The sequence below is a fragment of the Punica granatum genome, unplaced genomic scaffold (assembly GCF_007655135.1).
Source record: "Punica granatum isolate Tunisia-2019 unplaced genomic scaffold, ASM765513v2 Contig00334, whole genome shotgun sequence".
Taxonomy (NCBI): domain Eukaryota; kingdom Viridiplantae; phylum Streptophyta; class Magnoliopsida; order Myrtales; family Lythraceae; genus Punica; species Punica granatum.
Window position 1 is genome coordinate 968 of NW_022204287.1, and position 23274 is coordinate 24241.

Below are 23274 nucleotides of genomic sequence, written 5' to 3' on the forward strand. Positions count from 1 at the left end.
ATTTTATTTTATTTTTCTATTTTCTTCAAAAATAATTTCCTCCTCGAGAAAAAGAAGAAGAAGAAGATTATATAAGTCTCATGAGTCTTTTCACATTATCATCCTTGGCAGTTTGTCCAATGAATTATATTCCTTTGTAGTTTGTCCAATGAATTATATTATGCTATTGAAATATCTAATTGATGATTTTCTCTTATATTCATTCCACTATTGTAATATCCGATTGAGCATTTTCCCTTATATCCATTTTTACTGTTATGTAATATTTAATTGAGCATTTTCCCTTGTATCCATTTTTGCTATGGATTTATAACGAATACTAATTATCGTTTGAGGGGAAAAAAAAAAACTTAGCCTGAAGACTTACTCAAAAGAATCCATAGGCCCATTAAAGGACCAGGCCCGGCCCACTTGGTTATGAGAAGCGGTTTTTGCAGATTTTCTGAAACAAGAGGAGGAATGAAATTCATGGCGCGTTTGGTTTCAAAATTAAAGTAATTTTGATTTTGATTGTGGAAAAAAATAAATGTTGTGTAGTGTATTGACTTAAAATTAAAGTTAAAATTTTTGACTTGGGAAATGCATATTTTTATTCTGTAGTGGATTGAGTTAAAGTTAAAATTTTTGTGATTTTAACCTTGAAAACAAACGGGCCATCAGTTTCCATCCTCCTAGAAAATGGAGAAGACAATGTCTTGCGTGCCTTTGCCATTCGAGGATGCTGGTGCAACCAAATGAAAAGAAGGGAACATATGTGTTTTCAAATTGAGAAAACGGGAAACCGGGCAAGTCTTTGGAGTTGGGACCCGAATCATGCCCACGATCCGTTGGAGACGCATCTCACGGGTTTTTCCATCTTATAAGTTTCTTTCACCGCTTCGCCTACTCATAAAGTTAGACCTTCGGGCAAATGCGCAAGCTATTATCTCCCGACTCCTTTATGTGCACAAGATCTTACACAATCCCACGGGCAGAAGGGTGAAAATTTAACCTCCATATCTTATAAAGACGGACGGATGGACTACGAGTTCTCCAGCAAATGATTACCGGTCGAGTGCAGGATTTTCCATGGCACTGGAGGATCTGCAAGCCATCCAATCAATATTTTTGCATTCATCAGGCAGCTCACATAGTTCACATCACATAAACTCAAAACGAATGCCAATATCAGATTGAGCAGTAACTATCCCAAGTGAGGTTTCATTAGATCTCCTACCTCAGGAGTCAAAGCATGAAAGCATTTTATATTTTCCAGGTTTCATCTTCTGTCGCGGAGCAAGTTAGTATTACCACTTCAAGAGCTACATTCGATCGATTTCAGAAACTCTAAAGCCTATTCCAAAGTATCCCAACACTCAAAGAGCCAAGACTACAGTGTCAGGGAGGAGGTGATAGTAGTAGATGATCGACTATAGCCTCATCAAGCAAGTTATCGAGCTTCCTCCATGATCAACACCTTAATCTTTCACATTAGTATTGCAATCGTAAGTTCCAATCTCATTTGCACGTTGCAAAAGAATCAATCAACTTCGTTTATATGACAAGTACGATCGCTATCTTTCCAAAAGATTATTCGACCGAGCAGGAAGAAACTCTTTCTATTTCCCTCCAATAAATAATATACGATGTTGTGGTCACAAAAACATCGCTAAGTAAGACATATGAAAGGAGAAAAAAAAATGTAAAAAACTTGAATTGAGGAATGACAATTGCATTACCTACAGAACAACTTCACATATGTGACTATAAACTCAGCTAGCTCTGCGGTCTGTCATTTCCATGTGCTGGCCGCCGAATATCGAACTGGTCCACGTACTGCAAGGGTGTATCTGTCTCATTCCGAATCCTTCTAATCTTGGGACTCAACAAGCCCCTGTGACCAAACCCGTAAAGGTTGAGAACCTGATTATCGGCAAAATTGAATGCCCTCTCCATACTTCTCAAGCATTGCTCAACAGGGTAATCCCCATAGCTCCCACAGGGCTTGCAACCCACAAAATGTGTCACAAATGGCCACCTCTCATCTCCCAACCCGGGATGGTACTTCTCAATCATCTCCTCATACCGGTCCACTAGCCCAGCCCAGTACCCGTGCAAGTAGTAGGAGTTCTCAATAAAGACCTTGTCCATCCACTGGTCCTTCTGCGAGATCAGCAGGTAAATAAGGGCCGACTGATCGTCGGCTTCGAAAGCAGGGCGGCCCTTCAAGTTAGCTGTCAGGATCTTTCCAGCCTCATCTCTGATCGGGCCCTTGGGGCCCATCGGAGCCCAAGCATCAAGCAAATCCAACGACCACTGGCAGTTCCTGAAGAGGAAGCTCCCAGTATTCAAAGCGATCCATGACTTCTGATCAAACAGCAGATCGGGATACCCGTGAATGACCAAATTATGGTTCCCGTACTTGGAAAGCGGGATCTCGAACACCATATCGGTGAACAGCGCATCACTGTCCATCCACCATATCCACTCGACCTTGGGGTGGGATAGCATTAGCCTCCTAATCATGGGCAACTTCGCCCAGTACCCGGCAAGCTCCTTATCTAAGTGGGCCATATTGTACACAATCTCAATCCCATGAATCCTGCAGTAATCAATCTTGTTCTTGACAGCTTTCAGCAAATAATGATCACCAATAGGATTGTCACAAGGATTCGGAGGAGACCCGGTTAGGAGCAAAATCTGGGGCTTACCGTTCACGTAGTTCGGGAATTCGGGGTTCGACTCTAACCAATTCTTGCGGCTGACGTCCCAATTTTCGATCTTGGGGCCAAGGGTGTATGTCACATTAGGGTTTATCTCGGGCTCGGGGGGCTCGTCGGGGTCGGTAGGGTCGGAGTCGGAACGGATCTCGGCGAGAATCCGGTTGGTCTCCTCGATGACGTTCTGGTTGACGGCGTCGGCCTCGGAGCTGCCGAGGTTGCCCACACCGATAGTGCCGCGGAGGACGAGAATCGTGACGAAGCCGCAGAGGATCGTGATCTTGATGTTGTTGAAAGTCTTCTGGATCTGCCGGCCGCGGGTAATCACGCGACCAGAGGAGTGCCTCCCGCCGCCGTTCGTGGCGGTCGTCGGCAGCGGGCTGAAGGTGGTGGACCTCTTCTGAGGCGTGAAGCCGTCCTGCCCCATCCCCGAGGATCTCTCCGCCGATTAGATAGATCAGTAGACCAGCTCAGAAGCAATTCACGCTTCCCAGAGACCGACTGGAGAAATCATCTCGTCGATTCGGCCGGCAATGCTTCCCCAAAAATCAAGATTGCAGAGAGGTCAGCGATGTGAGGGAAACTCAGTCAAAGCACAGAGCTTTCGCCTCTCTCGCCGATGCAATGGAGGATTATGCGAAGCCCAGAAGGCAGAAACCCTAGAAGAGTGGGGCAATGGTGTAGTGGAGCTCACGAAGGTTCGAAGATGGAAGCAGAGCTTAGAGAGAGAGTGTGTGTGCCCGTGTTAGAGAGAGAGAGAGATTTGCATCGCTGACGGACCGTGATGCGTTCATATTTTAATGTCCGATCGGGGCAGAGATTATCAGATTCAAGATATATACTTCTTTGCCCCAGATGTTTTCCTTGTGCCTCAATTTGACCCCTCAATGTCTCTATTTGCCTCAACCGATAGATCATGCCCTAGGATTGCCATATATGACCCTACGAATATAAGTCCACTTGTCCCAAAAAAGGAGGTTCCAACTCCTCAGAATCCATGCCAATGAAACGTTTTCTGTATATGATTATAATGAACATATCTATAGAATCGTTTTAACGTTATTTTTACATATATATAATTGGTATGTGCTTTGTCGAAAAGGTCACATTATTGATTTCCGTATTTGCTCATCTCGACTGTGGAGAAAATAGAAAGATCCGGTCGCTTTGATGTATTATTACAGATGAATGAAATATCAATGGAGTTGAGTTGAGAAGAAAGAAAAACTTGAGGGACCAAATCAATATTGGCCAGAATTGAGATGTGCTTTGTCCGGCTTTGGATCTCTACAACTAATAATAAATTAGTTGGAATTAGCGGAATAAACAAATGACAATGGAGTCTAGAGAGGAAGTTTCCAGTATTAAAAAAAAAGAAGAAGCAATTCATCAAAATAAATAAATATATTTTTGGTATTCGTTCGTTGTAAACGATCTAATTTATTTCAAAGAAGAATTTAATATGTTCAAATAGCTTTGGTAACTCGATAATTTTTGCGCGGTTAAAATGTCGAAATTATCTGTGAATTTTCATTATATTTTTGGGAGGGTAGTTGCATGTATAAACTTGTGTCCAGTTCAAGTCCCACTGGCTTTTAACGCGGTCGTGGACTTGTTTGGGATGTTAATTCATAGTTAGTCAATTGATTGACATTTTATATTATTATTCCAGCAAGAAAAAGAGATTTTATATTATTAGCTGTTGGTGCTGGTGGGAATAAAATTGGTGGACAACAGCTTTATTTCCCATTTAATTTTTTTCCCTTTTTTTTCCAATTTATTTTTTATTTTCTTTTCATTTCCTTTTCTTTCGGCTGGAGAGTAATTATCTTTACTTAAATAATTTAAATTACTCTCCATAATTAATTAATAATTATTTTCAATTAATTTCCTTTATAATTTTTATTTTTCCGAAGCATCAAAGTAAGGTTAAATATTTAGGCGAGGCACGTAGCTTGAAGGCCTTCGCAGATCTGACCAAATTTCAAGATTTTACACAGTGAGGTACGTATAGTTTCGAAGTTGTCACAAATTTAGCCACCATCAACTCTTCCTTTGCCATTATTTTATTGGTTTGTCGGACCAAACAAGAACCGATGTTATGCTGCATCGGCAGTTGATTACCCGAGCTTAAGGTGGCTAGGTAACTTATAATGTTGCAGAGTTCTAATAGATTCGTATAACTTTACGAAACGATTCAACTTTCTAATGAAAATTATTGAGTTAATACAGTCCTTACAAAATCTATCATGTTTCATCTTATTTAAATTCAACATGACACGCGAACATTGAATATGTTCAATCACGGAAGTTGTACAACCATTGAATCAATGTCTTACATTGATCTTCATATTCTATCGAAACCTGAGAGGGATTTTAGGGACCCACTTCTTGATAGATGCCATCTGAAGTCGAGCAAGATTGTCCCAATTCCCATGTGCCCACTACATCTAAGATTCAATGCTCCCATATGTCAAAACTGTTTATTTATGTTTTCTCCCAAGGGGGCCTCCTTTGCAAGATCAAACCGCAGAAACTAAAACTGTTGAGCGAAATATGGCTACTCAGATTTCAACCGAGTGATGGAATACGGATCTGTTCCGTGTTCCCTTGTCTTTGGTTTCAAGATCAGCACATAGCAGAAGCACGACAAAAAGAGAACGAGAAATTTTCCATCAAGACAAGCTACTGATGCTGCTGCAAAACAGCCGCATTGCAGCAAGCCATTTACGAAATGAGCAGCTAATTATGGTTTCTTCTTCGTCCTCCTTTTCCTCTTTAGTCTCACCTGAATCTGCTTCGGTTGGGATTTCTCTTGCCTGAGCCCCATGAGCTTAATCTTGTCTTTCTCGACCTTCTTCACTGGCCTGAATACCTCAGTTATGGAAGGATCCAGCAAGTCTGGGGAGCAACTTAAGTTGATCCCTGTCCGTTCGGCTTCTTCCCAGAGCTCTCTGCCCATGTTAAAGTCGCCGCCTCTGCAGAGCTTTGGTATAAGCACATCATAGACTGGTCCATACCCACCCAATTCACTCCTCTTCATTCGTTCAAATAGATCCAGAGCATGATTCACCCTCTTGACCCCGCAGAGAATTCCAATCAAGTCGTAATAGAACTTCCTCTCTGGGACCAACCCACCTTCAATCATCTCATCGACCATTTTGTTCCCTTTCCCGAACCTACTGGTCAGATACAACACCCGGACAACGAGGTAATAGCTAACCCAATCAGGAGCACACCCCGACTTCTTCATCGTTTCGAGAAGCTGGCACGACTCCTTCACCCTTCTGGCCCTCCCGAGACACGAGAGCAGTATATTGTAACTGACTGAAGTAGGGTGAATGTTGTAACTCCTCATCTCCATCATCACGTTCAGAGCCTCGGGCACAAGACCCGAGGGATTCCGCTTAAGGTTTTGTTTACAAAGGCACCGGAGGAACACATTGAAGCAGAACAAATCGGGTATTATCCTGAGCGACCTCATCTCCTTGATGATTCTTCGTGCTTCCTTCACATTTTCTTTTACCGACCACCCATATAAAAGTGACCTGTAGATCAAAGGCTCGATGCCTTCAATCTTACTTTTGTGGTGCCACACCACTCCCTCAGCCTTCTTTGCATGCCCTTTTGAACAAAGTGCACTCACAATAGCTGTGACGGTTACTCCATCTTGCGGGCATTTGAACTTGTCTAAATTCTTGAAGATGCCCAACGCCTCATCTTCCCTCCCCAACTTAACCAAAGTCTCAGCAACAACCCCATAAGTCCGTGGATCCAACGCCCGACTCTCCTTCCTGAGGTCTGAAAGTAACATTTCTACAGCAGTGTGATCTTTTTTCTCAGAAAATACCCGAATCGCAAAGTTGAAGTCTGTGTCTTGCAAACCTGAGTCCAAGTTCTTCCGCGACCACGAGAAGAATCTTAGAACCCTTCTAGAGGGTACCTCGCTGTCTTTACATAATTCCACCACTCGGGTCACGAGTGAAGGAGTTAACGAGTCCTTAAATTGATCGAGCCTCAATTCAAGATCGTCCAAGCCTCCAATTGCTGTCGAGACCAAACTGCACAGCTCATTCACCATCCGTGCATCCAAGCAACTGCAATAAGGTCGTTTAAACAGGCGAATGCAATTCCAGGCACTCATAGTTCGCATCAAGAAGATTTTCCATTCCGGGTTTCTTCAAAGCAACAATTCATCGAACAGGCGCAGGACACTAGCCGAAACACCACTATGCACTAAACGCCGGAATCTCCGAAGCTATGATGATTACGAAGATGGTGGAAAATCGCACGTGCTTTCAATTGCACAAAACAGCAACTAAGAAATGAGCTGAGCTTCGGATCCTCCCGCAGCGCCGGGCAAGGATCCTTCATTGCCAGACAGTTAAAAACAGTTGATGGAGCGAGCTCAGCTTCGTTTATGTCTGAAACAAAATTTTCAAATCTTTCCCCAAAGAAAGGTTTATTTCAATACGATCCCCATTTCCCAAGAAAAATTTCAATTCGCCCCCCAGAATTTTGCTTTCCCGTCTGAAAGAATGTAATAATTAATCAAGGGCTGAATGAATGTAACAATTAATCAAGGGCTGAATGAATGTAACAATTAATCAAGGGCACAGATGGAAATTCATAAACATTGTGGCCGTGTTATGGAAATTGCAGTTCCTTGTGACCTCGAGATATTCTCAACCTATTAATAGAGAGTTTTCACTCGGGCTTCGGCTACTCTAATGAAAAATAATGATAATTTTAGTAAATTTGATTAGAGTCAATTTATTTTTAGATTAATATTAATTAATTAATTAAAAATTAATATTGTAAAATCGTCTCCATATGAGAGCTTTTCTTCCTTTCTGTGAATGAATCCTCCTCTCGAGACTCCTCCAGTTGTGAATGTTGAAGCCTCCGAGTAGGATTTGCTTCATTTAGGATTTCGGTTTAACAAATTTGGCGTAAGGCTTTCCGGGGCGATCGAGGGAGCGATGAGTCAGGTGTTCGAGGGCTACGAGCGCCTGTATTGCGACCTCTCTGCAGACCCGTCACGGAAATGTGCTGCAGCCAGAGCTCTCAGGGGTGGTACGAGGGTGTTGGATAACCGAGCACGTGCGCAGCGGAAAGTTTAATTACGGTAAAAATCAAATTTTTATCGCGTGCTCGTTTAATCAAAAACTTCAAGATCACATCTTGACATAAGAATCACCTTCTAAACGAATAGATAACATCACACAATGAATCCATAAGAAAAGTTACGAACTTTTCACTAACCTTATTGATTCGAGTCGATCAAATTAGCCGTCCAAGTGTCCGGCCTCTAGCTCGTCCACACGAGCACGTCTCCACCGAGATTAGACTCCTCTCGACCCGTACACTCCGATCTAGGTCACCGATCTCGAACGGAATCGTCATGGAATGAAAGGATCTCTTCAAGGACGCCAAGGACAACACCGAAATGCCGAATCGGATCCGAGAAGAACTCCGATCAGCCTTGGGAGTTCACGGCAACAATTGTTCAGCCGTCTCTCCTCTTCCTCTCTTTCTAATATTAGGGTTTTCGATCAAGTAACCTCTAGGGTTAACCGTAAGAACATATCTATATATATTCTTACCCAGGGACTAAAATGCAATTATTAATTAATCCGAATTAATTAATAAATCACAAATGAGTCCTCACAATTTAATTCATCCAATGACTTACCCTTATAGTTAGAAAGAAAGATTAAATAAGTCCTTGACACGAGTTTCTATCAATAGACAATCTATTTACAGAAACTTTCCAAATAAGGAAACTATCGTGTTTCCTTAATATATTTATCCTTGATATTGAACTCGGCTTCAGGATGTGCTAGCACCCTTACAACCACATTGCAAGCCTCGTTCGATAATTAATTTCTAATTAACTTCCTTAATTAGAATTAATTCTTTTCTCGGTTTAGACACGCTCAATGTGTGTGACTAACTAGGTTCATCATCAAATGGCAATGGGATTATAATATCAACTCATTTGATACTACCAGAAACTCTTTCTGTAACCAAAAGCATAATTCCCAAAATGCCCTTGGTTCCCAAAGTTCACGAGTGACACCTAGCAGCATATCGTGACAATCCAAAAGATGACGAATGTATAATTGAAACATTCTGATGAACCTCTGATCGTATATACCATGCACTAAATCCTTTCACTACAAGATCCCGATCTAGCTAGAGCTACGGTAAATGCCAAACTCTATAGCCGATTATATGGACTCTCTAATTTCATTCTTAGATCCGTAGCACTTGAACAGAAACTCCTTTTTATTCAAGTCTATCTATCCCGACCGAGGATTTCTCAATCCAGAATAAAACTCATATCCATAGGACATTTTTCCTGTTTACTCAGGTTAGTGAATCCCGTATTGATCAGACACCTAACTCCAAGTATAACTAACTAGGACCACTATCTGCCGAATACTCACGCTAAGCACAAATACATTAGCAGTAGCAAATCCTAATTACCTATACTTGAGATAGCGTTCCATCTCAGGTCTAAGGACTATATGCACTAATACGATCCAGACAACATTCATTGACATTAGTAAATTACCGTATGAATGTTATATGCACGTCACGTTCGACTACTTATCATATAAATATCCACATATCTGTCATGATAACAGTTATCAAATAGCATGAGACTCACTACTCCATCTTCATTAGTATCTGTATACTAATAATGGAAACAGATAGAGGCGAGGATCTATCTGGAGAAATAATGTCCAGTTAAGTCTCCTACGATCGTGAACAGTTTAAAGATATTCTTACCGAATTACTTCGTCACTCATATTCTTAACTCTTAAGAATGAAGCATTCAAAATATCTTAAGGACTTTATTCTAATAAACATAGACAATATACGAATAATAGAATAAACTTTATTGCCATAAAAGGAATTATTCAAATACATAAATCAAGCTCTAGGGCATATCACTAACAGAGGGCGCATCTGAATTCCAAGCAAACGTGACTACAATGCTTTTGCTATTGCCTTTCGTTTGATGGGCATGAGATAGATGTTGCTTCGAGTTTTCTGGCCATTGGAAGGTTTTGAATTTGCTCATTTCATCGCGCCTGTTTATTCAATCACGACGAATATGGGAACTCTCCCTTGTATTGAATTGAGGGAGACACCGATCTCTGTCATACCATTATGTGCATTATCTTCAGAATGTTATTGATTGTCAGACGGTCTTGCCCCATGCCTATGTAATCTGCAGAGCAGAAGCAGCAGAAAGTTTCCGAAATTAATGGCGGAATAGATGAAGCGGAGGCTCTGGTATTTGAAACCATTAACCATCTTCTTTCCATCGTTTTTTCAAATTTTTCTCATATCTCCTTCCGAAATCTCGAACCTCTGTCGGGATTCTTCCCATTTCCTAGGTTCCGAAAATGGACCTTGAGGCAAGGACCTTGCAGCCGAGTGTGAAAGCTGCTCTCATCGCAAAGTTAAGAGAGTACAGGAGGGACCTGAACAATATTAAAGACATGGTTAAGCGAATCAGCAATCCTGTTGCAGGAGACGAGTTGTTTTGACTCGGGAATGCCCGATGCAACATGGTACCTCCGTGCCTCTCACTCCCTGAATTCGGGAATGCCCAAGTTACTTATTACCGATCATGGCTGCTGATCCAAGAGGGAGACTGTTGATGGCCACGGAGAGATTAAACCGCTCGAGCGACAGAATCAAAGAAGGTCGAAGGATGATGCTCGAGACCGAGGAGATCAGCATCTCGATAAGTCAAGATCTACATCAGGGACGCCAGTCATGGCTGCACGCCCATAACACAGAACAGTCTATCGTCCCAAGCAACAATGGCCAGTTAGTCACATAATCTCCCCTTACAGTCGAGTCTGATGATTACTGATCCGAGTTTCTTAAATTGCAGCTTCATGGGGTGGACGAAAATATCGGCAGGAGCAAGCGGATTTTGACAGCCCTGTCGAGATGGATGAACAGGAACTAGTGGATAATCTGTTCGTTGGTGTCGGCTTTGGTCACTGCAATCATTCTGATCATCTACTTCAAGCTATTCCACTAAGACTGATCCCCCGGTATTTGAATATTTTGATATTCACCTATGCAAATGAAAAAGAGCTCGTATGCTATTTGTTATTCGAGGTTGACGGGAAGTAGCCCTGAAAACTCAGCATTTGCCGAGAAACTGTCGTTTTATAGTACTAATAAACGGAAAAGAAAATGCGCATTCTCCATGTTATGATCCCTTTCAACGACCAAAAATCTCATTAATAATAAAGAGCATGAGCCAGAAACTTGAAGTAAACAGGAAAGGCGATGCTCGATTAAACTTAACTGGGGGACTTTGATAACATCATAATAACTCTAATCCGGAACTTACACAAATGACAATAGCTAGAGGGTGAACGGAATTTGCAAAAGCCTGCAGATTGTCCATGTAGCAGTAGAATTTCAAGCAAGCCATACCAATTTCTTGTCCTTAGACGAAGTATTCAACAGTCACTTGAAATGATGCAAAGCTCCAACCAAAGCACTGCATCCAGTTTCTGCAAGAGTCGATAAACTTGGGAGATAGTTCTGACTCCACACAGGGGCACAGTTTGTAAGTCAAGTTGTAATGCGCAATGGCCCATAGATCAAGGCTGACGAACTGAATTGAACTGAACCAGACCCACCGGATGAAGTTGACGGAAAAAATGCCCCACCTTGATTAATCAGCATCTTGGGATTCAGACTCTGAAATAATAATTCTTGGAGAGGAGAGAAGTAAATCATGTCAATATTCTGAAACTCCGTTCTCAGGGGAGGAATCTGGTGGATCAACGTCCTCCTCATCCTCAAGTTCATCCTCATCATCATCGGCCATAGCAGGTTGACCATTAAGGTCCACATTCACACCGTTGACCTTCCTCACAAACTGTCCCCTCACACGAGGCCGCCTCTCAGCAAGCCGTTTTCTGTTTACATACCGGATCTTCTTGTCGAAACATCGCTCCTTCCTTTTCTGCCGAAACTTGATCAGGGCAGCTTCTCTTCTGTCAACATTGCTCATTTTTGTCTCTGAAACTGGAGCGTTCCCAAATGAAGGCCACGAGGGGGGCGAAGAGACCTGCCCAGGTTGTAAGCAAATGCTTACTGGGTAATAAGGGAAAGAAGGCAATCCTGTCATGTGAGGAGAGCAATGCGGGAGAGGATAAGGGGCAGCGTGATGATTTTGTAAGTCGTGGAGGTTCTTTTGATACATTTGTGCAGAAGACGAGGGTATCATAACTTGGTTAACAACCCCCGGCACATAATAAGGATAAGTGCCCTGTAGGCCCAATCCTGACACTTCGTGATGTGGGTCATTCCTTGGGGAACGACCATATGAGAAGGTAACTTTTCCCCAACATAGTTCCTCTGCTGCTGCAAGTAATCAGTTGATACGGGTGGGGTGCAAGATCTTTCCAAAGAGAGAGAATCAGGAATGCTGCTGCTGCTTGGGAAGTCATCCCCTTGGGAGGATTTCTCCCATGCTTCTCCATTTTCATGTACTCGTGGATCATAAGCAACCTGCTCAGCCTCTGCAGGGACTCTCTCTTCGGGCCTCAAAGTCTGGGCAGCGTTGCCATTGGCATGGGGAGCAGGGAGTGAATTGTTCCTGACAATGCTTGATTTTACGTATGTGAAGAATGCTGATGACTCCCCAACCTTCAGCTCGCTCTTCTTAGGACCAGAAGATAATTGTCCTGTCAAAGGAAAATTTACATGAAATCAAACTTGGCATAACGACAGGACCTTTCTAATTATTCGTTGGTGAAAGCATGAGCACTCATCAATGATTTAAAACCACAAGGAGCTCTCATTTACTTATAAAGGATCTTAACATTTCTAGTACTGTCTGGTCAACAATGAAATGTTTGAGAATCTGCAAAGTGATGCACGTGCAGCATTGTCACTTCTACTGTACACATACTATATTCCTTGAAATGCGAGGCAGTGGCATACTTTTATTAAGGGAGGAAGTGGGGTTGGAGAAGGAAAAATGACAACAAAAGAAGAGAGGCAGAGCACGCTGAAGCCCCCACCTTCGTAATTTAGCAGAGCTAAGACATCTCTATCTTCACCGTTTCCCATAAGCAAAGAGTGCTCACCTGTCCGGCGATCACTGATGCCAGGTACATCAGGAAGGCAATCTCGAACATTATGAGTTGGTGGCTCAGAAGCAGTCACAGTAGCTGTCTGAGGAGCAGTAACAACAGGCTGAAAATTGAGAGCGAGTGAAAAGCATCAATGAGACAATGCTTTGTCTAGAAGAGGAAATACTCTTATCTTCTGTTTGAATAGATTTCTATTACGCTGCATACCTCTTCTTCTTGATGTGTGGGTAACACATCAGGGTTGGTGGTCCTCCTGGACCTATCATCAGTGTCATCTGAGAAAAGTGTCGTGCTAGTTGTATTTGCATCACTAGGGTCTGACGCCACCAGATCAATTTCATAGTTCGAAATGTTTTTCTCCGCCAATCCAAGCTGCCAATAGTAAACATGCAAATCAATGCAAGTGCTCTGTATGAACAGTTCTATAGTAAATCTGCCAAATATAAATGAGAAAACCGAGAAGGATCTGAAACACAGACCATGCGCCGCCTCCTCCACATGTGGGTCCATAAGTTCAGTAGTTCATTAGTGCGCAATGGCTTCACAAGATAGTCTGCTGCTCCTAGCCTCAAGCACTTGACAACAATTGAGACCTCATCCTGGGCCGACATCACTTATCAAAAGCAAAAGAAATTCATTAATTTCAAATGGGATAATGTTGCTTAGCACATGAGACAGAAAATATCAACAGAGAAACACAATATCCTCAAATGTCTATTGCAGACATTCCCTCCCATTTTGACAGGAAAGACTTAGTCTCTTCTAATCACATGAAAATTTAAATACGTCACATGATCCCAGATTTCAAAGTTCAAGCAAAACTATTTTTAAAGAAAAAAAAAGAATTGAATACACGGTGGTATCCCCTACTGGTTTCTAGACATCATTTGTTTACAAGCATTACTTCTCATGTGAGTGTATCAGGAAAGGTGGCACTAGAGAGAAGGGGAGCTTACTAATCACAGGAATGCGTCGTAACTCTTTATCACGTGTGATGTACTTCAACATCTTCATGCCTTTGGACATAGGAATGTCGACTTCAGCTAGGATAATATCAATGTCTGGTCCCTCAGCATTCAGGGCATCTATTACCTGCCTTGCTGATCTTACAGAAGTCACTGCAGAGGAGTAAAATGAACCCAGTGTCATGATAAACTGTATGCCATCTTTGATTGAGATGACACCATGAATGAGTATGGAGCACACTCGAGCGGTAAAATAGCAACAGTACTTTAGACCTCGAAAAACAACCGTTCAAGGTAAAGTGCAGTGGTCTAATAAAGAAAATAACATCATTATGCCACCATAATGAGTTGACTTGTCTCAGCAGACAAAGTGATACTGATCATCCGAATGGGGAACACATTTATAACTTTGAACACAAGAGCACTGATTAAGCAAATCATTCATCGTTTTGTTCCAATGTCGAGTTATCAACCTCTAACATATACCAGGATCATTAATTTTAACACGACTTGAACATAAAATGGACGCTTCATTTATTTAAGTAATTCCAAAGGAAAATCTTGAACAAGCAACATAAGTCGCAGAGCTTTATTTACCAAAGAAGACTTATATATAAGATTGTGTAGACAGACAATAACAACCCATCGCAGGAATCAAGAAAAGTAAAACTATTCACACATCGAACAGCAAATAACGGGAAATCGCATCATAAGACAATGAGATCAAGGTAACAAATTCTTATTATACCCTGATAAGAGCATTTCAAAAGAAGCGGAAGGACCTCTTCCGAGCTCTTCGGGTTGTTATCGCACAACAAAATCCTCACTTTGCTCCGATCAATAAAACCATCACTTCCTCCCTTAGGGTTGGGATTGCTCCCACCACCACCACCACCACCACCACCACCACCTCCAACACCGCCTCCTCCTCCTTCGCCAGCATCTCCGACTTCTTTGTTCAAATTCAGCTCCAAACACTCCATAGCGTGACAAAAAAAGGAGACTGCTGAGCTACTCAGGGAAGAATCAAACCGAAAACAGCCTCCTATCTCTCAAAAAACGCAAAATTTTACATCACCATCGCAGCACTAGAGAACCTCCATGGGAAACCTCCTCCTTGCAGCCCCAATCAGTATACAATTCATCTCTAGGGTTTCAAATTCCGAGTTCCGAATTGGAAAAACCATCGATCTGCCCGTACAACTCCAGCCGCACGCATGTACGAGCTCAACAGGGCCATCCGTATAAGCATCTCAACATTTCCCCCAAAAATGAAGCTGCAAAAGCCTCGCTTGCCACTGTAAGGCAGCTGACAGTACGGAACCAGCTCAGTCAAAAACAGTCAACCACCTGCTAACCGTCGACCAATCGCGCCCCCCAACGGGATCAACGGCCGGACGAGGGTCGCCGGAGCTTCCAGCACAGGTCACCACGGCGAGGACGGGGCGTTTCCTACTCGGCGACGCGAGGTGGGCTTGAGGGAAAGAAGAAGCGTTCGGAAGATATCTATCACAGCTTTTTCTGTAAATAGAAATAGAAAATTGGCCGCCGAGGAGCGCTAACGTGTGCCGGAAAGGAAAGAAAATTCGGGTCCGTCGGATGGCGCGCAGCCGGGAGGGAGTGGACGGTGAAGATGGGTCGGGAGGGGTGCACAGTGCGCATTGGGTGCAGGTTAGGAAAAGTGGGGACGTGGAAGGTGAGAGGCGGCACTGGGAGAAAAAGTGCAAAGGATAGTTTGGAAGAGATAGAGAGGAAGCCACGTCATCGTGGCGGGCGGATCTCCAATAGAAGATTGAGGAAATTTTTTTTCCCATTTTCCTAAAGTGGAAATTAAATTACTTCATTATTATTTAATTATATTAGGAGAGCTCCTCCAGATTCTTCAAATAACTCGTCACTAGCGTTCTATAATACTGGTCAGTTTGACCTAAAGTGACGAAATTGGATCATAAATTTAGGCCAACATATTATAATAGTACGAGAAAATGAGGTCTTTAGAGTTGGAAAGTTTTGCTCTCGTACCTCGAAAGTAAATTTAACATAATTATTACAAAACAATGAATTATTTTAACAGGTCATGTATTTGTTCAACAAAAATATTTATTGATTATATTCTCGCATTATTGTGAGCAATTATCATTTTAATAATTTCTCCTCTTTAACATCACAGAGTTTTCCTATTCGTAAATATTAGCTAGTTCTTGTTCTTGATGTTATTGAGTAGATTAGAAATTAGTCATTAACAATCAACATGACTGATACACTTTCATTATAATAGCTTTTTGACCTCATATAAATAACCATTTTTTCTCTTTACCAGTCGTTGAACTTACTTAAACTGGTTTCAGTCTATTGTAAGAGAAACGACTATCACCACATAATTTATCCTTAAAAGGTGACCATATCGCATATTACTATATGGTAATTTGGAAAGGAAAATTTTTGAATAATTATATCTCATAATGACATGATGAAAAAGAATTAATAAAATTATAACAGTCAAAAAATTTGTAGTGATTGTTCGAGTGATTAACACTCCTCTTATTTGTTGTACAATTATAACGTGATGGCGAGATAAGAATATCGAAAATTATCGATGTTGGAAGGGAAATTCGAGTCCAATCATGGGCGAGTAGAAAGATTCATTTCATTCTATCAAAAATCAAAGCGCCGTGGCGTTGCAAATGGGCCGAGCGACTCGGCCGGCCGTGAGTCGCTAATGGATAGGCCTTCCTTGAGGGCGATCCGCAGATTGCGTCCTCAATCCTATCCCGTGGCCGCCGCGGTGGGCCTGGAAGAGGAATTTACCAAAAGAGTGCTTCATAAAATTGTTAATTCAAATTAGACCCCTCTACTTTCCATTGCAGTCCCATATTGCCCTTACATTCAAATCTGATGTCTTTGTCGCCGTCCAATCCAGAAGGAAGCCTTCCTTCCTTCCCACGAGCTCTCATTAGGACAGAGTATCTCATGTTTAATAGCAAGGTTTGCTTAAGCGGACCGGACGAGGAAGGCAGTCCGCGCTGTAGTCACTATTGGTAAGGTAGAAACTCTAACCTAAGGCTTCCAATGAAAATGCAAGAGACCGTGGCGAAGGCTCTGTGGGCTTGAGCTCGTATTGCTGATTGAAAGATCCTATTATTGTATCAAAGTGAAAAGATTTGATGAATTTCATTGCAGAAGGATGAGGTTAATTAGTATCCGCTTGTGAGGTTACATCCCGAAAACAAAAAAGAGATTTTAGTAAAACGGCACCAACAAAATGAAAGAAAAATCGAATTAAACGGAGTGAAATCGTTAGACGATAATTAAAATTTTTCATCATATGGATAACGTATTATGACCTGGGATCGTATTTCGGTTGTGGTGTACTTTTTATTCGAATTAAACAATGCAATTCTATAATTATATCTACAAGGATTATTGAAATATACCTATCGAAAAAGTATCTTTGTCGATGATTGAAGCTGACCAAACGTGCGGCCTCTAGCCTCGTACACTCGGGCTGTTTGTCTCCAAGAATTGCAAGGCAATCTCGGACGTCCTTCTTGGCAGCCGAAAGTGAAACAACACAGTTTTTAGTCGGCAGCTCCCCAAAAAAAAAAAAAAAGGCAGTAGGCTTATAATTTTTTGAATTAGCCGTGTGCCTCTCTGATCTCTTTCTCTCTTTCGGTTTTGTGTGGGTATTTAATGCCCCGCATTAATGTATAAAACATATCCATATATATTTTACATAATGAGTCAAATGACTCTTGAAATTGATTTGCAATTAATTAATCAATTCACAATTAATTAATTTATTGCAGATACCTTTACACACATAAGTTATCTTATGACCAAAACTTCAACAGAGAAAAACTGTCATGCCCTCGACATAACCTTTTACTCTAGACTTTCTAACTATAGAAACTTTTCCAAATAAAGAATCTATCGTATTTCCTCATAAGGATTTACCTCGATATCGGATTTGACTTGTGCTAGCAACCCTGCAATTATATTGCAAATCTAATCCGTGAATTAATTCCTAATTAACTTGCTTAATTAGACTCAATTCATTCTCGATTAAAACACGTCATATTGTGTTTGACTAACTAAATTCATCACTAAGTGGCGATGAGATTATAATGCCAAACTCCTTCAACATTACAAGAAACTCTTTTCCATAACCAAAAGCATAATTCTCAAAATGCTCTTGGCTTCCAAAGATTACTAGCGATATCTAGCAGTATATCATGTTAATCTAAATAGTGACGAATATACAATTTGAACATCCTGATGAACCGGTGATCATATATGCCATGCACTCGGGTCCCATCATTGCAGATCCCGATCTAGTCTGGGTCATGATAAATGTCAACCCTATAACTCACCATATGAAATCTCTGAATTTTCATTCATAGATCATCGAGACTTAAATTAGAAATTCCTTTCTATTTTAAGTTCAATCACCTTGCCCAAAGATTTCTTGATCAAGAATAAAACTCAAATCCATATGACATTTCCCTGTTTACTCAAGTCAATGAATCCTTTCTCGAATGGTCGCTTACCTCCATACATAATTAACCACGACCACTGTCTGCCGAATACCCATACTTACCACAAGTATATAAAAGCGAAGTATTCTCAACTCTTTAAAAACGAAGTAAGGAAGTGGAAAGGAAATCTAAATAAAGGGGCATGGGTAATCCCATTGATGAGAATCGAACTTGGAACCTCTAGGTTACTAGGTGAGGGTGTTAGCCACTGCACTACACCCCCTTTCTCGTTAAGGGCTTATTCTAATAAACAATTCATGAATAATGTAATAAATTTTATTATCATAAATAGAAATTATCCAATTATAAATATCGGCTCTAGGGCATATAACTAACACAAAAATTATACTCACTTTTCATGTGGCATAAACTCTGACAAAAAACATCTTGGTCCGTGCTTTTATTACATCAAGACACTGCTAACGACATGAATATATAAGAACACCCGTAGAGGTGCCCCATTCCTTTGTTAGTATGCTCTTCAAGATCACCTGAACTGGGGACGTGGTCAGGATCTGGAGGCTCTTATATTCGTCCCACTTATTGCAATTCACTGACCATTTGTTGCTCTGCCTCATTTTCATTGATGGCGCCGAGTCCTTGTACCATTTCTTCACATTGAAAAGAAAAGGAAAATAGAAAAATTCAAAGCGACTTTCTTGCTGGAAATATATATATATATATATAAAGAAGTTACGACAATAATTGATAGCAGGCGTAAATCGTTATGTAAATACGAGTATGTAGTTCACCTTCCCCGAGTTCTTCTAGCTCTCCTTTGCAGCTTGTATATTCTTCTCTCCATCATCCTCATAAGCCATAGTGGTCTCCGGAAATGAAGCATGATGTATCCTGCTGAAAGCCCAAATGCAGTCCCGCATCCATAGCCCATCGGTACTGCTCGCCATTCGATCCAACTTCCCTTTTCTGTATCTTCTTCTTCTGCATGAGTTGATGGTGGCGGTTTGTTTGCATTCTCTCCACATCTTGGCAATGGAAATCCGCACAGCCCGGGATTTCCCCCAAAGGAGTTGCTCTTGAATGTGTTGAACTGTCTACCCTCAGGAATGGGTCCCATGAGCCGGTTCGTGGAGAGATTTAAGTATGCCAGTGATGTTAGATCAGCTAAGGATCCAGGGATATCTCCAGAGAGATTATTCAGCGAGAGGTCTAGCCATTCAAGATTAGTCAGATTCCTGAACGAATACGGGATAGCACCCGTGAGGTTGTTCTGAGAGAAATTGAGGCCTATGAGTAATTTTAGATCTCCAATCACACCAGGTATTTTTCCTTTAAAATGGTTACGTGATAAATCAATGACTGCGAGTGCTTTCCGGATTTTCTGCAGTTCTAACATGACCCCTTTCCACATCACACTAGTAGCATAAAATACTTGCTCGTCATTTGACAGATAAACAAGGTTGCCCTGCTCCTGTTCTCCGCCAATCATCCCCTTGAAATTAGTAATATACTGAGTTGGAAAAGCACCACGGAAATTGTTGTCGGAGAGGTCAAATATGTGCAGCATGGGAAAGGGTTGAGCTGACCCGCCAGTTTTTACTAGACCATGTAACTTGTTCGAGCTTAAAGCAAGAATGTAAAGGTTTGGGAGAGCTTCGAGCCAACTGGGAAACAAATCTTTGAACTGATTATCACTGAGATCTAAAATTTCCAGATTGCTGCAATTAGCCAAGAATAGTGGCAATTTCCCTCCTAAATGATTTTGTGATAAGACAAAATTCTTCAAGCTACAGTTGTTTGGGGCTGATATCTTTGGTATTGGGCCTCTTAAGGAATTGTTAGATAGGTTGAAGTCCATCAGGCCTGTACTCATATTCATGAGACAACGAGGTATTCTGCCGGTGAAGCAATTATTGGACAAATCAAGGTCCACAAGATTGGTAGAATTGCATAACAGAGGAGGGATCTCTCCGGTTAACATATTGCTTGACACGAAAAACATTCCGACTGTGGGTGGTAAAATCGGCAGAGCACCTTCAAATTTGTTGCGTGATAAGTTAATATACGTCAAGTTTGACTGCAGAAAATACTTGGCTGGCAAGCTGCCGGTGAAATAATTTGTCTCTATGATCAGGACATCGAGATGAGGGAAGTCAAGTGCAACAGCGTCAGGTCCAATGAGGCCATGGAAGTTGTTATCACCCAGTTGCAGAGTCCGTAGCGGGACCGTTCTTAGCCAGTTTGGGAAAGAATCGGTTATGCCATTCGAGAAAAGGCTAAGAAATTTCAACCTGGTACAGTTAGCTAGGGATCTTGGCAATGAACCTTGCATCCGGTTAAAACTTATGCTCAAGTATGAGATTTTGCTCAGGTTCCCCAAACAAGGTGGAATTGTACCACCAAGCTTGTTATCTGCGAAAGACAGCTCTTCCAGGGACCTCATCTGACATATAAAAGATGGGATATCTCCGGTGAGAGCATTACCTCGAAGGTAGAGGATCCGAAGATTATGAAGCAATGAGAGGGTGCTGTTCTGATGGAGGGTTCCTTGGAGACGACTGCAGCTGAGGTCGACTTCGATCACGTCACCTGTTGCATTGTCACACCTGATCCCGTTCCATGTGCAGCAGTTGGTACCTCTCTTCCAAGATGCTGTCCTTGGATAAGATGTGATATTGGCGCCATCTTCGTTGCAGAAATACTTGGAATCAACTGTGGTCGCGATTCCAAGTGAACCAGCAAACTCGAGTAAGGCATTACATTGATCGGTATGACCCAAGAATTGTGGAAAAGGATATGACATAGGAGTAGTCATTGACATCTCAAACAGTAGAAAGAAGAGACAGAAGAACTCGAGACTCGGCCTCATTTTTTGATTTTTCCGAGACTCGGGAGGCAGAGGTGCACTAGGATTGTTGGCTAACTGTTTGAGAATAACTAAGATTCTTTAGTTGCTGCTTTATATATAGTGGATCAGAGACATCTAGAAAATGTATATCCTTTTTTTTGGGTAAATACAAAAATGTATATCTACGAGGAAAGTTCTATGCAGGAAAGGGTCCTTTGTTTTAGGCAATTCCTGCAGGAAAAGGTCTTAAATTCTGGTTTATGCCCGAATCGCACAGAAACTGTATATGTATTTAGGTTGGTGTATGACTCGGGCAGTTCATAGCTTATATGAAATATAAGTACAATACTAAGATTTTCACAACATAACGTTAACTTGATAAAATAAATTAATGCGACACACTCTAATTTTGGCTAAGTGGCATAACGCGATACTGTCGTATTTGGCACGAATCAAGATTAATCCACTGCTAAGTCTTCTTTTCTTTCTTTGTTATTATATCTGACTTGACTCATTTTACTGGAGTAGTTAAATGCTTATTGCCTAATTTTAAGCACTTCACACTTCTTAGCTGTTCACGACTTTGTTTAGCCCGGGAAGACAAAGTGGGACTGCTCGACACTTGATCTTATGAAAGTTCCATAAACTTGTGGGTTGGTAAATCCATGATTCACGATAGTGCAGTTGAAAACTTAGCCGAATATAAAGACTCTGCTGGTCTTGTTTTGCAATGATTCCAATATTTTATCATTGAATTCCCCAAAAGAGTACTCGTCTTCTTTGACAGAAAAGCTGAAAATAGAGAAAGAAGATGTAGTGCAGTGGCGCACGTTCTCGTCTGTCAACTAAGAGGTCACAATTTCATTGTATTAGACCCATTCTTGTGGTGGGACTGGCAGTGCTTCTTTATTATAGGATTTTCTAGTTCATTATATTGGCTCATGGGTCCCATTTGTAATCGAAAAGGAAAAAGCTGAAAAATACAGTGGGAGTAAAAGTTAATTAATTTAACCAACTTAACCCCACTTTTAATTGGAGAAAAACAAAGAGGAGTAACTTTTCATTCATCCAGCGAAGTCCCTTATACGTTTCTGCCCTTGTTATTCGGTTCTAGAAGTTCAAGCAAACCGGCATGAAAATTGCATGGGAGTCCAAGTAGCATGATTTTTCCCACAGCACCTAAAAATTTTCTTCCTGTATATCTCAGTCTCGTACCTTGGGACATCTGCGTTCTTGGTCAGTATGCTGTTGTGAAGACAAAACAAGAGCAAACCTGTGCAATGGATCGAATTATGTATTGAATGAAAATTGCAGGTTGATTCACTTCTTCTCCTTGTTTTTCTTTAATAAAAAAAGAACCATCCACAACTTAAACGTGAAAATCCGATGCTTATTTATCCTTTTCCATTTCCTATTTCCAAAGGAATTGTGGAGCTGAAGAAGCCGTTCTTTTATGATCACGGCTGGGTTACATTGGGAGCTGCTACGTACAGGACTCAACCTACAATGATTCTGAGCAATTTCAGCAAGAATTTAGAACATAACAAAGGGATTAGCATAAACACCAAACTTCAGGTTAAAAACCCCGGACTGAAACTTTAATCCACTGCAACAGAGCTGAAAACGACACTATTGTGTGGCAATTCTCATCCTTCAAGTCCCTCGGTACTATGGGATAGGAGAGGTGCCCTCCCCCTGCCCTTGCTGATCTGATTATGCTTTCATTTCATCACTGATGATGAGGATCCGGATTTGATGTCCCATCAGGGATTGAATGAACTAACCCCCTCAACATTGACAGCCATAAGTAAAATGATCGGATGATACCCTTATGCTAATGTTTCACCTTCTTTAAGCTTCTGGCGCGATATGGGAGCATTACTACTGTTTCGACTCGAGCTAGTTGGAACTATGATTTCTTATCACGAGCACTAGGAAGCAGGAAGATTTATTGACCGCTACGGTTCCATGAGAAGGCCAACTCATCATAGTCAACAAGAAGATAAAAAGGCCAAATTCTAGATGCGCAATACATAATTCACAGTAAACAACTTGCAAGGCTCCTGGCTTCAAACCCAGAATAAATGGAAGATTTCAGTAGCAACGATAGAAACAGAA

At 41.4% G+C, this 23274-nt stretch overlaps 6 protein-coding genes across 6 annotated transcripts; 1 reads left to right on the forward strand and 5 right to left on the reverse strand.

Moving 5' to 3' along the window:
- Positions 1-684: 684 nt before the first annotated feature.
- On the reverse strand, positions 685-3475 carry LOC116190152 (probable xyloglucan 6-xylosyltransferase 5). The gene is made up of 2 exons (XM_031519810.1): positions 1719-3475; positions 685-1083 (listed from the first exon to the last, which is right to left on the reverse strand). Exon 1 carries the CDS (start codon positions 3124-3126, stop codon positions 1756-1758), a length of 1371 nt encoding a protein of 456 aa, XP_031375670.1. The 5' UTR covers positions 3127-3475; the 3' UTR covers positions 685-1083; positions 1719-1755.
- Positions 3476-4934: 1459 nt separating this feature from the next.
- On the reverse strand, positions 4935-7096 carry LOC116190146 (pentatricopeptide repeat-containing protein At5g61370, mitochondrial-like). The gene has a single exon (XM_031519805.1). It carries the CDS (start codon positions 6850-6852, stop codon positions 5446-5448), a length of 1407 nt encoding a protein of 468 aa, XP_031375665.1. The 5' UTR covers positions 6853-7096; the 3' UTR covers positions 4935-5445.
- Positions 7097-7681: 585 nt separating this feature from the next.
- LOC116190155 (vesicle transport v-SNARE 13-like) lies at positions 7682-10264 on the forward strand. Its single transcript, XM_031519812.1, has 3 exons — positions 7682-7775; positions 9949-10007; positions 10112-10264. The coding sequence occupies exons 1-3, from the start codon at positions 7682-7684 to the stop codon at positions 10262-10264; spliced, it is 306 nt and encodes a 101-aa protein (XP_031375672.1).
- A 739-nt stretch (positions 10265-11003) lies between these two features.
- LOC116190151 (two-component response regulator-like APRR1) lies at positions 11004-15447 on the reverse strand. Its single transcript, XM_031519809.1, is given in 7 exon segments — positions 11004-12066; positions 12069-12436; positions 12842-12950; positions 13055-13219; positions 13327-13460; positions 13804-13965; positions 14561-15447. Coding segments are annotated over 7 exon segments (1755 nt in total). The 5' UTR covers positions 14796-15447; the 3' UTR covers positions 11004-11484.
- Positions 15448-18691: 3244 nt separating this feature from the next.
- Positions 18692-20275, reverse strand: LOC116190154 (receptor-like protein Cf-9 homolog). The gene is made up of 2 exons (XM_031519811.1): positions 19100-20275; positions 18692-18958 (listed from the first exon to the last, which is right to left on the reverse strand). The coding sequence occupies exons 1-2, from the start codon at positions 20185-20187 to the stop codon at positions 18928-18930; spliced, it is 1119 nt and encodes a 372-aa protein (XP_031375671.1). The 5' UTR covers positions 20188-20275; the 3' UTR covers positions 18692-18927.
- LOC116190148 (receptor-like protein 35) lies at positions 20231-21123 on the reverse strand. The gene is made up of 2 exons (XM_031519806.1): positions 20399-21123; positions 20231-20342 (listed from the first exon to the last, which is right to left on the reverse strand). Exons 1-2 carry the CDS (start codon positions 21121-21123, stop codon positions 20231-20233), a joined length of 837 nt encoding a protein of 278 aa, XP_031375666.1.
- Between the last annotated feature and the right edge of the window lie 2151 nt (positions 21124-23274).